Source organism: Zootoca vivipara, chromosome 1 (genome assembly GCF_963506605.1).
Source record: "Zootoca vivipara chromosome 1, rZooViv1.1, whole genome shotgun sequence".
NCBI classification, from domain to species: Eukaryota; Metazoa; Chordata; class Lepidosauria; order Squamata; family Lacertidae; genus Zootoca; species Zootoca vivipara.
This window is the reverse complement of record NC_083276.1, coordinates 72,139,040-72,155,093: the sequence shown is the minus strand read 5'-3', so window position 1 is coordinate 72,155,093 and position 16,054 is coordinate 72,139,040. Positions and strand designations below refer to the sequence as shown.

General features: G+C 40.9%; 1 protein-coding gene across 1 annotated transcript in view; it reads left to right on the top strand.

The window, feature by feature from the left end:
* PTPN5 (protein tyrosine phosphatase non-receptor type 5) overlaps nt 1-16,054 on the top strand; it is a 98,826-nt gene that overhangs the window by 47,804 nt on the left and 34,968 nt on the right. The window contains exon 3 of the mRNA XM_060274353.1: nt 1,321-1,428. Coding sequence (XP_060130336.1) covers nt 1,321-1,428 — 108 coding nt within the window. The remainder of the gene's footprint in view (nt 1-1,320; nt 1,429-16,054) is intronic.

Genomic DNA, 16,054 nt, shown 5'->3' with positions numbered 1-16,054 from the left:
GTTAAGTACAGACTTCCAGAACCAATTGTGTTTGTAAACCGAGGTACCACTGTACATATATTCCAAGTAACTCCCCTGTGTACAGAAATCATGTGATAGAGGTGCCTGTGTGTTGAAGGTCAAAGTCTGCTAACGGAATGGGAAGTGACTATAAGGCCAGGAAAATCCTGGGACCAACCGCAGTCGGAAGGGAGTAGAAAAAGATGGTGTTTTAATTTAAATATCAAATTCTGAATTTTCCACATCCACAGTTTTCCAATACAAAATTTGGCTAGATTTCATATATGGGCAAAATTATTCCAATGCATTGGGCTAATGGCTGAAATCGCCAATAGTTTTTGTGTTGTCTGCTACTGCTGCAGTTAATTAGGTCTTGTTTTCTATCCTCATTAATTCGGTTTAGAACTTGAAATCCCAACCTCATTCCCCACAAATGTTTAAAAGCAGAGCAGTCTCCCTTTGCTTAATTGAACATTACAATGCTCTGTCTCTGGCTCCAAGTTACCATGTGTGGATAGCTAAATGAAAGTGTAGCATGAGATAATCCTCCCTGATAAAAACCAAAGGCAGGAAAAACTAAATCTCTAACAACCCATTGTCAGGAAATGGATTGTAAGAGAAAACTGAATGGGTTGTCTTGTATTTATTCCAGAGATTTTGGGGTTCTTACTGGATATGTACAAGGTTTGAGCATAGGAAGTGGCCCTGCTTCCTGCTCAGCAATGTCTGCACAAACATCTGTGGCTTCCTAGTCTTGTCTAGAGATTCTGACTAATGAAACTGGAATCTTCTTCATGCAAGGAATGTTCTCTTCCACAGACCCTCACTACAGTTTTCTACCAAGAGAATGACTTATCTTTTCAAGAGGAAAATTATGGTATGATAGAAATTATGGAAGAGACATGGAAATAAAAGACTATACTTTGGGAAAGAGCATAATTTTTAGATGCCACCCACTGACCACTCTCCCCTTTAAGGTCCTTTGAAATAAAATAGTGGTTGCAACAGAAGCAGTCATTGCAGGATGCAGTCCACCAATAACATGGTCCAAAGGCTAATATTTTCCAGTTTGAGTTATCAACATTTGTCTCACTCATATCCACTGAAGTAGCTTTATGCTTTATAGTTTCGCATTCTTATGGTTTCCTTAACCTTCTTAAAACACTTGGTATTAGAATACACGTCTACACCGTGAACAATCAGCATTAATTAAGCCCCCCCCCCCACAAAAAACCACTCATGGTGCCACTGATAGTATTAAATGTTGTCTCCTTTTTTCGTTTTCATTTCTTTCTTTCTAAAGGGTTTTTAAAGCATAAAACATTTGCAAATTCAAGATAAATTGTCTGAGAAAGTATCAGAAGTGTACCAGAGGAACCATTGGGAGAAGTAACCATGTGACTGAGAATTTTTGCTGCTTGTCAAATGGTGAGTGCATTACTGTGAATCTTGACTTCAACAAACAAACAAAAAAGTGCAAACTTTTCCACTTCACCATAGCAAAAATGTTCTAGAAATATTCTCAGAACATTGCAGTGTATAAGTTAGAAACATCCTTTACAGCCTTGACATTCTGCAAATAACCACTCCTAGTAACATGCCTCTTTTTAAAGCTCTTGGATATAAACTTTGGGCTGCAGAGATTAATTAATTTTTAAAAATACTAACTGCAGGAGGAATTTAAAGACAACTTAAAGAAGAAGTTAAAATATTGTTGATGGAAGTTTACTGGAAGCAGCTCTAAAACAACAGTATGAGTTCAGTATCCATATTCACACCTACAGTAGAAGGTTATCTTGGTGGATCAAAATTTCAGCACCACGGACAGCATATTTTCAGCACCTGGGGAATTTTTGACTTCCATCCGTTAGGGGTAAACTACTTTTAAAACCAGGTGATTATGGAAGACTGGGTGGTCTGGAGGTATGAGAGATCTATGCATACCTGAGTAAAGATGATAGTATTACACCACAAGAGCAGAAGAGTAGTTGGGAGAGAATTTGCCCAGCTACTTGAAGATTCAAAGACAAGAGTGATACTTAATTTTCTAAAATGTGGGAGAAGAGACCCATGTGAACTTGTGTTTCTTGCCTGGGCTCATCCTGAGGGAAACAGGAGTGGGAGTATTAAAAGATTGGATGCTGAGGTAGCCAGGAGCAGGTATGGTTGGGTGATTCATGGACAGTGATCCACCAAACAGCAGATTTGACTTATGCATAACAGTAGTATCTAGAAGACCTACAGTCTTCGTTTTTCTGAAGACATGATCTTTCTGTAAAGTATTTATGGCCCTTGAAATCCACAAATCAGCAAGAACTGTAATGCACAACACACAGCTGTCTTTGCTTACAGTCAACTCATTGGGGGCAGAATTTAATCTTCCTACTAACCAGTGCCAAGCTGTAAGTAGAAGTTAGGAGTACTTCCTCTCTGATGCTATGTGCCAAATAAATACATGGAAGTATTGCAGCCCTTGAGTTTAGTGGTACACTCTCAGCTACTGTTTTCGGATCAGATTCTGAGAAAACAGCTAATGCTTTTACCTAAATGCAATGCTGGATCAGCTCTTCAGCAGAAAGAATAGATTCTCATAAAATCTGCTGACAGTACTCAGCTTCTGCTTGGGTTAGGAGTCAACTGGGAGTAAATCTATCCCTAGTTTACAATACACATTTAATCAGCTGTTTTGCAGCAGGTCTCCACATTATTGTTTCATGCTTATACTAATGCCTTCAGGGATACAACGATTGCATTGTAAAACAGATAGTGTGATGTGGGGTACCCACATGGGAGCTGTACCTGATTTACAGGAAGGCAAAGGGGACTTCTGAAGTGCCATCACCACGTTCCTTGAGATGTATCCCCCCTCCCTGCCCTGAGGTTGACCAATGTGCTCATGTTAATCACTCATAGGCCTGCTATGCGTGAACAGGCCTTTACGTAGAGGAATAGCCAGAACATCTAATGTAACTGCTTACAATGTTCTTTTTAATATGACTGACCTTTTAAAAAATAATATTGGGTAGTAGTTTGAAGGCACCTGCCAAACCTGTTTCTGGAAGCTAATCAATCCAGTGCTTGGAAACCACTTATGTGTGTATATGCATGTGTTGTTAACCCAATTTGCTTCAAATCACACTTGGTTTGCTACATGGAATTGTCAGCCATTCTTAATCCCTTTTATTACAATTCCAGCATTGTGGACTCGGTCAGTGTCTCATGGAAAATTCTTAGCATTTTGCTTAGCACTTATATTTCTTTCAAGTTGCTGGGAGTACAGTTAACACCCATCTCTTTGTGTGGAAACATTTTTTATTTTTTTATTTTGCTTTGCAATATACTGGTTTCTGTTGAGCTTGGAATCTGCTCTATTTCCCTTCCTGTCTCAGAAGAACATTTCCCCCCATAAATCAGCTTTCTGCAGTACCAGTTGGTAGACCCTAGTGTGGAAATCTGTAAATGTGTTTATTGTATGATACTAAACCATTTTTAGACCTGTAGCCTAAATGTGTGTCTATATTCAAATGTACTGTGAGCTTTTTGGAGAAATCATTAAGGGAAATGCTGTTATTGGAAAATGTCCTGAGGGCAAAATAAATTTCTGTTGAGGGAATTGGTTGGTCAATGGAGTAACTTCACCTGCTTTCATAATAATGATTTATGTGTTGTGATGGCCCTTCTCTATTACTGCATAAATACTGAGTAGGTGGAGAAAATCTTTTATCTAAACATTTTCCACCCTGTACTAAAAACTGGCATGAGATAGAAGATGTGTTACATTTTAATTTTAGGATTCCATGCAACTCCAGTTGCTTGCTAAGCAACAGCCTATGATTTCCTGACCACTTTGTGGATCAGGTTATAAATACTATTTCCGAAGGATGCTGTCCATAACCTACCTGCTCAGGAATAGTTTCAGGGACGTCAACTGAACTGTTAGACGGTATGGATAACTGTTTTCCAGTAATTGCTCATAGCCCTAGGTAGTTTCAGGATTAAAATAGTAATTTATTTGTGCATGCTTATGGACAGTTCTACCTGAGAGAGGAAAGTAGTGGGGAGAACAATAGTTTCTGATGGGCTATCACTGTGCAAATTAGCTTTCATGGTTACCCATATGCATTGGTATGAAAAGGGGTTTTTTTTAACCCTGCCCAATAACAGATTTTAAATGTTATCTATCATGAAGGCAAACCCTTTGGCTACAAGTCAAACAAAAAGGAGATCTCATATGCATCCCCCCCCCGCCAAGAATCTGGGGAACTGTAGGTGGTTAAATGTATGGTGTGGATGCTATGCAGTGGACATGATGAAGGAACATGCTGCAAGATCATCTTACAGAAAGAAGCCCTGAAAACAATTGAGCTGATTTGCAAAGAAATCAGATTTATTTCTGGTAGGGAGAAGTATGGCCCTGGAAAACACGTGTGAAGCACACAATTACAAAGTTGGGTGGTTTTGATTAGCATGAATGAGCCCGTCGCTTTTAAGAAACAACCAAAAAACTGAAGTGGCACCTGCTGGGGATTGTAATGGCCTGTAGGTGGTTACTCACGAGTAACGACACTGAAATCAGACCTGGCTTTTTACAGGTTTATTGCGCATACAATGTACAGTGTAGAGCTACAAGTTCATGTCCATCTCAGTCACTCACAGAATCCGGGAGTGGCCCCTTCCTGTTACGAGCCCAACAGAAGAACTTCGGCACCCCCAGGCGCCGCCTCCCCTCTTTGTGTTTGACACCTCTGCACAACTGGGGCGATGGAAATTGCATCTCCCTCTCTGAGCCCTCTTCCCTGAGGTGGTGCAAGGGCTCCTTGCTAGCATCACTGACCCCTCTTCCCTCCTGGCTGACCGTTTCGCCTTCCACCTGCTACCTCGGCTGGAAGAGGTACTGCTGGAGAGGAGGGGCTGGGGATCCCTGTAACCCAATCTGGCATCCCCCTCTTCCCACGGAGCCTCTGAGAGCCCCCTGACAGGGATCAAGGACTTAAAAAGATATTAGTTTTAATTGATGACTGGAAAACTTTATTCCCTGCCTTTCAACAGACACACATCATAGCTTGGTGAAAGTACAGGAAGAAAGTTTAAAGCAGTTTTGGATACAGGCAAGAGAACTGAGAAGTTTTAGTTGGTGTTGCTGAATCTAGCATCCTTGGGGCGTAGTTTCTCTCTCTTTGGAGACCTGATGCAGGTTTAGCAGTTTTCCTTCCTTCTAGTAGGCTGTATTTTTATATTCATAAATAAGCAAAATGTTACAAAGACACCATAAGTCTCCAGTGTATTCTCTTCTAATGAAAACTAAATCCTGTAACACTGCCCCTGGGGAACACTTGCTATGGAATGTGATGCAGGATGATGAAGGCAATTACAAAACCCAATTACAGGAAAATTGGTATGGAGAATAATATCAGTGGTTCCTAGCCACAGTGGCTATGTTCTGTCTCCCCTGTCAGAGGGATTGTGGCTCTAAATCCCATTGCTGAGAATCACAAGTGGTAGAGAGTGCTGCTGCACTCAGATCCTGCTTTCCTTGGGCATCTGATTGGCTATTATGAGAACAGAATGCTGCACTAGGTGAACTTTTGGCCTGAGCTAGCAGTGTTCTACTTACATTTGTGGGGACACCTTTTGCCTAATTGGAATCACTTGGTGTTTTAATTTTGCAAGTGATATCACAGTTGCAGTCATCATGTGCACTGTCCTTAAAAAATGGAATATATAGCTAAGTATGTACAAATATAGGGATGCGGGTGGCGCTGTGGGTTAAACCACAAAGCCTAGGGCTTGCTGATCAGAAGGTCAGTGGTTCAAATCCCCGCGACAGGGTGAGCTCCCATTGCTCGGTCACAGCTCCTGTCAACCTAGCAGTTCGAAAGCACGTCAAAGTGCAAGTAGATAAATAGGTACCACTACAGCGGGAAGGTAAACGGTGTTTCTGTACGCTGGTCTGGTTCGCCAGAAGTTGCTTAGTCATGCTGGCCACATGACCTGGAAGCTGTACGCCGGCTCCCTCAGCCAATAACGCAAGATGAGCGCCGCAACCCCAGAGTCAGTCACGACTGGACCTAATGGTCAGGGGTCCCTTTACCTTTACCTTTATGTACAAATATAATTGAAATGTGGTTCATTTTGCTAAGGCAATGGAAAAATATGTGTTCCTGAGAAATTCTTATTTGGAGGCCTCCAATGAAGTTTTAAGAAGGGGAGGGAAGAAAAAGAATATAATACATTAACATATAGTACATTAACATATAGAATAAAATCAAATAACATACCCCTAGGTAATGAAATCACTGATAGTAATACACATGTATCTTTTAAAATCCCACCCTGCAATGTAAAATGTGCTCAGCTTTGAAGCAATGTAAGCCACAACCCGGCTCAAGACACTTGTAAAGCAAGGTATGGACACGTGACTAGCCTTGGGAGGGGGAATGGAAGGGGACATAATTAAGACTCCACACTGGAACGTACATCCTATTCAAAACAACATGATGCAGATGAACCGCATCCTCACTCGGATATCGCTCATCATTAAGAAAGTTCTATACAATGCTGTTTGTGTATTTTAATCCCTTTCCTTGGACTGAGGTGGTGATCCATTGGAAAGAGGCTTAGAAAAGAGGTTGACAAACAGCCTATACAGCAGTGGAGAAGCAAAGCTTGTTTAGGATTAGGAATAATAGAATAAGAGAAGTACTGCTATGGATTTGTGCCTGTTAACATCAACTACATTTTCAAAGGCCAAAGCTATTTACATTTTAAAATTAAATTGCTCTCTTATTTTGAAATACAAAGAAATGCTGCAGTACTGCAGAGGAGGGAAACAATTAATTAAGTTAAATACATTATCCACACTCGTGTTGTTGTTTGTTTCAGCAACATAAACACAGCATGACCTTCAAGCTTTAGTCCAGTGTTCTACCTACAATTAATCAATGGCTTTCTCGGAATGCTATTGTCCTGTTTGCAACAATAAGATCTCCTACCTACATGAACTGGAGAGCTTGTTAAAAGAAAATTCAATCATTTTTTCTTTTAAAGAGTCAGTAGGCAGTCGTGTTGGCATAAGTGTTGCACCTGTTTTCTTCCATCAGTCACAGAAGCCACACACCCTGCAGATTTTGAAATTAAATGACTGCTACGGCACAGTCCACAAGATATACAGAGAAGAACAAGAATTCAGGTATGCCAACATGAAGCGCACTGTCCCTTATTTATTTCATGCTTCTGGTGAGAGCTTTGGACATGATCCAAGGTAGAAAAGCTGCAGCTTGGCTCTGACTGGGCATTCCACTGAAGAGTTGTGAGTTGGATCAGCCTTGATGTAAGTGTCGGTGCAGGTGATTGGGTGCTTCAGTTTCTGGAAGGCACCAGGGCCTGCCATTGCTATGCTATGGAAAGCCTATGTAACATTGGAAAGGGTCGATCACTTGTCCTACCTGGGCAGTTATCTTTCCACAAGGGCCGACATTGATGCCGAAATCCAGCATTGCCTGAGCTCTGTGATTGCAACTTTCTCCCAATTGAAGCACAGAGTGTTTGAGGACTGGGACGTTAACAGGGAAACCAAAATGCTTGTAGGTACTACCAACCTTAATGTATGCTTGTGAAACATGGACCACTTATAAACAGCATCTCCAACTCCTCAAAAGACTCCATCAACGGTGTCTCCAAAAAATTTTTACATGTCACTTGAGAAGACAAGCGAACTAATGTCAGTGTACTGGAAGAAGCAATGATCTCCAGTGTCAGAGCAACGATTCTTCATTGGACTGGTCATGTTGTTCGGATGCCTGATTATCGTCTTCCAAAGCAGCTACTCTATTCCAAACTGAAAAATGTAAAGCGTAATGTTGGTGGACAACAAAAGAGGTTTAAAGACACTCTCAAGGCAAATATTTAAAAATGTATTATAAACACCGGCAACTGGGAACCACTGACCTGTGAGCGCTCCAACTGGAGAACAGGCTTTACCAAAGGTGTCATGGACTTTGAAGATGCTTGAAATCAGGACAAAATGGAGAAATGTGCTAAGAGGTCAAACCCTCACCATGATCAACTCCTGCCCAGATACCTATGTCCCCCACTGTGGAAGGACATGTGGATCCAGAATTGGCTTCCACAGTCACAGACTCACTGTTAAGACTGTGTTCATGGAAGACAATCTTACTCAGCTATGAGTGATCACCAAGGAAGAAGCAGCTATGGGCTGCTGCTTAGATACAAACCTAGAATGGCAATCTAATCTAATTAGCTGCATCAGCAGCTGGAGAAAGTTACCCAGGGCTATAAATTTAGAACGTCTTAGCAAGGGAACTTACTCCATGAGCAAGAGGGGAGCCTCAGCTGACAAAACATTTTAAGTACAAAACGTTCAACTTCCTTGAAAACATTTCTCTTGGAGAAACCTGCTCTAAATTAACTACCTTCCAGTTCTATGTTATTTAAAATTGAAGCTGCTTGTACTTTTGCATGTTCAGATATCCAAGCCAGTTTAAAAATCATTGTCTATTTTATGACATGATCCTAGTGATCTTAATATGGAAGCAAGGAGCCGAGGCAACCATGTACCCATTAAAGATATATGAGGCTGCATTTGAAGTGAGCTACATGGCAGGAATGGTATAACTGGAGGTACCTAAAAATAAGAATAATTAACCAAGCCTTTGAAAACCAAAGGCATATACCTATAGCTGTCAAGCATATTGCATGCTACAGTCTTCTGTAAATGGTTTAAATGAAGTCTAATGGTTTGATCCTACGTGGTATTGAGAGAGCAAATGTTTCATAGACTAGGAAAATAATGAAGAATCTTGGCTTAGCTGCATTTCCAAAGAATGCAAGGATGTTCACTTCTACAGATGCCATCTAAAAATTCACGTATATTGCTAGTCACATAGGAAGGTCATAATATTATGTAAAGTATTAGATTGCACAAGAAAATGGAGCAAGGAGAAAATATAATCAGGAGCTCTTCCCAAGTTGTGATGTTTTAAGCAAGATACAGGTATAGACTGTGGAGTCAGCAGGAGTTGTTGCAGTGACTCACGAGAAGGCATTTTTTTTTAATCAGAATTTGAAAACTGGATTGGGTTGGATGATATCAGGCAAAACCTCCAGGTAAACAGTGGCAGTGATCGAAAAATTGTCCCAGAAAGGATTAGTGAAAGAAGGCTATGAGTGTGGTGGTGGTGGTGGTGGTAATAGATTAATTATCCATTAAAATGCCACAAGACCCCAAGAACCAGAAACCTATATGTTAGGGAATTTTATAGGGGGGGGCACCCAAACGAGGCTTCATTTGGGAATCAAGATTGGCACAAATGCCCTCAAGGGGACCCCGTCTGATCCTACAACACCACTCTAGTATCGAACCCCTCGATCGAACCCCTCAAGATCAAGCCCTGTGTAATAAAGGCTCCCTTTCCTACCCTTTCTCTGTTGCCTGAGACACTACCCTGTTTCTCATATTTTAAGGCATCCCCATAAAATAAGCCATAGCAGGATTTTTAAGCATTCAAGGAATATAAGCCATACCCCGAAAATAAGACATAGTGATAGGCGCAGCAGCAATGCCGACCACAGCAGCAGGAGGAGGAAAAAAATAAGACATCCCTTGAAAATAAGCCATAGTGTGTTTTTTTGAGGAAAAAATAAATATAAGACGTGTCTTATAATATGAGAAACACGGTATGTAACCATATTTCTTTACGAATGAATACCATGTATCTGTATTTCTAAATGAAACCCCCTTTTGCTACTCTGGCCAAGGGCTCTCAGGGATGCAGGGAACAGCCATAATCCTTTAGCCAGGGTGGTGCTCCTCTGCATATCCACAATCCATTCAGGTACCATCTCCTGCCATTCCCGACCCTCTGAAGCCAGAGGCAATACACACACCTGGACCCATTGTTTTTCCCCGCCAGGTACAGGGCAGTCTCGAGCAGGTCAGGCACTCCCCGCGCGCCTCTGGAGCTTCACGCGGGAAGTGGGAGTGGGAGCCGGGGGCCGCCTCCGCTGAATAGCTGAGAGGAGAAGCGCGGCGAGGTAGCCCCAGGCTCGCGCTCTCCACGTGCCTCTGGGAGGCGGCCCCAGGCAGCACCGGGCGGCGGCGGGCGGGGGGGGCGAGCTGTCCTGGCGCTCTAGGCAGCGGCCTAGTTTGCCTAAATGGGTGCACCGGCCCTGCCTACCGGCCCGGCGCCCTGGCGCACCACGCCACCGGGAGTCTACCTAGAGCCGGCCCTGGCCAGGTACTCAAGGGTCCCCTCCCAGATAATTACTGGTACTTGCTGATCAATGTCCTGGGACATCGTGCATTGTTACCTTATGTTAATCCTGTTTACCTCCTGTTTACCTGTATGCTAATGCCCCTTGCACCTTCCCCTTTTCTGACGTTTTACCCTGTCACAAGTGATGTATGTATGATGCTTTCGATGTGCATTATGGGATGGTGGTGGGAACTTTTAAAAATTCTTGCAGCCCTGTTCACGATTTTCAGTCTGGCATTGAACCTGCTGCGCAGTAATAAACCTTGCTGTTTGCTCCAGATCGTGGCTGGACTCCTTCCTTTTATACTCCGCAATGACCACAGGCCCTTGCCTGATGAGCTGGGTGGCTGAGCATTCTCGCACCCAGAATTTTGCCCTAACGCTATATAAGTACTTTTGGTTTTGATAAATCATAATCCCCCCTCCCAGGGGGAAAAGACTTGCAAACCAATGTATAATCCTGCTAGGATCATAAATATACTTTACTGAAAGCAATTATGTGTTGATGATACATAAATTTGAAGTAAAAGCTTCATTGTAATGGGTATTTCAGAAGTTCACTAACTGCTTTATAAACTTCTGTTTTCAGAATAGGAATGGCTTCATGATTTTAACAACACTTTGCATTACTGCAAACTAACCACATGGTTTTAGTAATGATGAATAAATAATCATGCCTCTTTTCACATAGTTGCACATATGACAGAGAAGAGTAACATACGGGACACTTTTTTCTTTTTAAAAAGTTCACATTCCAACCTGTGCAGTCCTTCATACTTACATTGGCAAGCTCCAGAATAATATTACAATCTTCCCATTGTTCTTTGTGGTCTGGTTGCTATGACTCTGCTCTAGAGTGCATCTGGTAACTATACCAAGGAGTGAGCTTTTGAAGCTACATTCTGCTGTCAGTTGTAACCACAGGCCCAATCTGTCAATAGCTAAACAAATCACATTTTTTCTAGAAGGCCCTTGCATTTTAGTTTTGCCATTCTGTTTTGGGATCAGAATTCGGCTCTTGTGTTAAGCTTTTTACCTTTCATCTACCTCCTACTTTATTATCCTTGTTTCAACTTTATTCAATCTCCGTGAAGTGGGTACTTGAATGCTCACAGACGTAGTTTTTATTTTAGCTGGAGGATCGCAGAACTTTTTTGTGGCTTTACATTGTTAGGGTTGAGAGGCTAGGCAACTGATGTGGTAAGAGTGGCTATGGGGAGTGCATGTGCCCCTAGCATAGCTAATCTTTTAATGGGAAAGATAGAGGAAGAGTACCTGATGAATTCAATGGCCAACCCTTTTTATGAAAAAATATTATTTTACAAACGCTTTGTGGATGATTTGTTTTTGATCTTTGAATCATCGGAAAGCATAACCGGATTTTTTTCGTGGTGCAACACGATACACTCTAGCATTAAATATACTACACATTTTCACACACAACATATAACCTTCCTTGATACTATTGTATTCAGGGATAGTGTGAATAAGTTAGCTGTAAGATCCTTTAAAAAACCCACGGATAAACCTTCATACCTGCACTATAAGTCATATCACCCGATGAGTTTGAAACATAATCTACCATATGGCCAGTTTTTAAGAATTAAACGAAACTCTACTTTCTCTCAGGACTACCACAGAGATAGCAATAACATGGCACAAGATTTTCTATCCAGGGGTTACCCACAGAGAGTAGTTAAATCGGCACAATCTAGAGCATTCTATAAACCTAGAAACAGTCTGTTTGAGGAACACACAAGACAAGAAACCAGCCCATTACTTGTGCTCTTTATTTCACTCCTTTGGCTTATTCCATCAGTAGAATAATTAAAAAACATTGGCATTTGGTAAAAGATTTGCCGGGTTGTGCCAGAATTCCACAGATAGGATATCGTAGAACGAGGAATCTTAAAGATATGTTGGTACACATGGCCATTTCCGATGCGCGCCAGACCCAGAGCAGTATACGGGGCCACTTTAAATGTGGAAGGTGTGCCGCCTGTGAATTAACGCAAGAAATTAAGGAATTTACAATACCTGGTTCTTGCAAACCTATCCAGTTGGAGTCTTTTACAAATTGTAATTCTCGGGGAGTTGTGTATGCCCTACAATGCAATTGTAAATTATGGTACATAGGTAGTACTATTAGACCGGTGAAAGCGAGAATCTTAGAGCATAAAAATCTAATCCTTAATAAAGTTTTGGAGGCGCCACTCACGTCCCATTTTATTGAGCAAAACCATAGAGCAATGGACTTTAAATGGTTTATTATTTATAAGCACAAACACTCTGGAATAAATGCTGAGGCTTTGAAAAGGAAACTACACCAAAAAAGAAGCCTACTGGATACATAGATTTGGTTCATTAGCACCCGCGGGGTTAAATCTCCAAGCAGAGTTTAGTGCCTTTCTATGAACAAGGAATTTCAAGGATATGGTGGAGTACGTTTTTTTATCCTATTCATGAAATTGTTAACAGTTGTATATCTTTAAGAGTTGCTGGTGTTGTACTTCTTGTAAGGATTTGGTCATTTGAAATGATTTACTGATTGAACCTTGTATTTAACCTTGTAACTAACTGTTACATTTCATCAGTCTGAGAATTGTGAGCTTCGTTAGTCTTGTTAAACCTTCACACACGAACCTTTGGTGAGTAATTTTAAACATTTCTGTATGATGTTTTAAAAGAAATGTATAAGTATTTATGGTGCATCATATGAATTTCTTATTACTTAAGAAAGAGTCCGCACCCTGAGGAAACCATTCCTGTGAAACGGGAAAGAAACTGGCCACCCGTTGGATGAGATAAGAACGCATGGGAAGAGATAAGAACGCATGATACATCATAGCACTTTATTGTCGGACTTTATTGTACTTTATACTGGACTTTTAAGACTTCAAATATGAGACTTTGCACACATTTTTGAATCTCCTTGTATATGTGAAGGTCGTTTATACATTTAAATATTTGCACCTCACGGTGGTTTACCTTTTCATTATTTCATCATTCGTAGTTTTTATTTTAGCTGGAGGATCGCAGAACTTTTTTGTGGCTTTACATTGTTAGGGTTGAGAGGCTAGGCAACTGATGTGGTAAGAGCAGCTGAACTGACAGCCATTCGTTGCTGGGTTTTTGTTTTGTTTTTAAAAACAAAGCTCAGAAGTCCATCACCAAATTGCCTCTAAGTACTGAAAAACTTAGGCTCCAATACTTTGGCCACCTCACGAGAAGAGAAGACTCTCTGGAAAAGACCCTGATGCTGGGAAAGATTAAGGGCACAAGGAGAAGGGGATGACAGAGGACAAGATGGTTGGACAGTGTTCTTGAAGCTACGAACATGAGTTTGACCAAACTGCGGGAGGCAGTGGAAGACAGGAGTGCCTGGTGTGCTCTGGTCCATGGGGCACGAAGAGTCAGATATGACTAAACGACTAAACAACAACAACTGAAAAACACTGAATGCTGCATAACCACACACATTTGTTTTAGCTATTGCAAAAAACACAAACAAAAAACCCTACATTGTTTGGCAATAATTGGCCATTGTTAGCTGTCCAAAAGAGAAATGGGACCTGCTAGGAAAGACAAAAAGGCATCCTTGAAGGAAGTCCCAACTGAAAGATAGCAAATGCTAACCATTTGTACTATAATGAAACCTATTATTATTCTGTGTTCTCACAAGAGGCTAATATTTCTGACATCATATTCCATACTTTTTTAAAAAAAAGGAAAGCCAGTTTTTCAAAAGGTCTAGTTGGGGCTTGAAATGATGTATCTATTGTCAAAGATGCTGATAAGAGGGGAAAAAAGACCAAAACAAACCAAACCTGTGTCCATAGTCTAAACATGTGTGGAGTACTTTGCAGGGTTGTTCTGTCAGTTCAAACATTTGTTTCTTTGACTAATGCTTGAACTAAAATTCCTCTTTGAGAAGTTTAATGAAGAGGACTCCCTGACTTAATTTAATTCTTATTCTTTTAAGTGGTAAGCGCAAGCAGCCCAACCATAAGCTACACTTTGTACAGGTTGCATAACACTGATTTGTAAGCTCACACATAGTGCATTATGAATTCATTAATGGCAGGTTGCAAATTGACAAATAAAGTAACACCACCTCTTTCAAGCTTTTAACAGCTGAATTCACAACCACAATGAGAAATTTAGCTCCGTGCATTGTGAATGGATGAAATTCAAATTCCATATTCAACAATAATGGAGAAAACAGTGGTTCATGTGGAAGGAGCAACAAGATTGTAAGCCCCAAGCTAACCTATTTTCTTGTTCATCAGGGAACCAGCTGCTGCCATTTTCCTGGCATCCAAGCTATACAATTCAGTTTCTTTTTCTAAATTACTTTTTTATTTTTGCATGCTTGTCCACTTCCCTCCTCACAAAACCACTTTTTTTTTTTTATCAATTCCGTGGAGGCCCAAGACTGTACCAACTGGGTTATGTTTAGAATAGATCATTGGTATTTCTTATTTTTCTTGATAGTTTTGCACCAGCCAAAATGATTACAGTATCTTTTTTCTTTTCTTCAAAACATCCAAAAACTGTTAGATTTTGTTACCTTTTCCACCCTTCGTTTTTTTTTTTGTTACAAATAATGAAACATCTTAAATGAACTGATAATATGTACCCCATGAAAGAAAGACTACAAAATGACAACAGATTTGTGGAATAAGCTACATTTCCCCACTGTTAATACTGGTTTTGTGACCTGTTGGCCTCGGCTGGATGTGGAATCTTGCTCTGGGAAGGGGCAGCCAGCTCACTTTTCAAACTGTGACCCCTCCCCCCCCATTAGCCTTGGAACAAAATCATACAGTGGTTTGAATGGTGGTGCTCCTGGTGTCCTTGTCCTTTCTTCCTTCATTGGTGACCTATGTTTATGGCGAACAACTCAGATAAGCATATCACCTCTAGTACAATTTAGCACAATTTGTTTGTGGCAAGATTATTGTGTGTATTCAGCCTCTTTTAGAAAGCTGGGTCATTTCTCTTCTATCATATTTCTCTTATATTGCAAACTTAGGTCTCCCACACAAAATTTTCAGGGATCCAAAGAGCACACACCTAAAAACTTTCATGCTTCTTGCTAATTTTCTCTTCCCTCTCTAGCTGCTCACAACAGGTTCCACACCTTGTGTTTTTCTGTTTTGTGTGTTGGGAGGGGGGGTAAGGACTCATACTCTCATTGGTGGCAGTCAGCATGGCAAATGGTCAGGAATGGTGGGAATTTTAGTGCAACTACATTTGGAGGGCCAACGTTTCCCTATGCCTGCTGTAAAACATTCTGGGATGTTCCAAAATTTATCTTTAGGAGATTAATGAAGATGGTATGGTTACACAATGGTATCAATTGTTATATTGCTAATGGAAGAATAGAAATGTCATTTCAGTATGCTATACAGACAGCTCTGTGCCCTTTTCTTTTACTTCTTCTGCTTTACCTTGAGAATGAGCTCCAGAACAGGGAGCCAAAATTGAAGCCACTTGAAAGAGATGAAACTATGGATCTGATGGGCTTATGCAGGTTTTCCCCCTGAAGGAAAAGCTTATTCTATTGCTGTTTCCTTTTTTAGAGAAGTCGTTGAATTTCTGCATGCCATTCAGCAGCTGAAACCCTTCCTTCATTTGTCTTATATTACCTTTACAGGAAACATTTACTGCCTTCATTTTAAAGGGATGTTGCCTCAGTAGATGATTTCATAACACACACACACCACAGACCTCAACCTTTAGAACAAATTCTTCTCTCAATATTTCATAATTCCTCA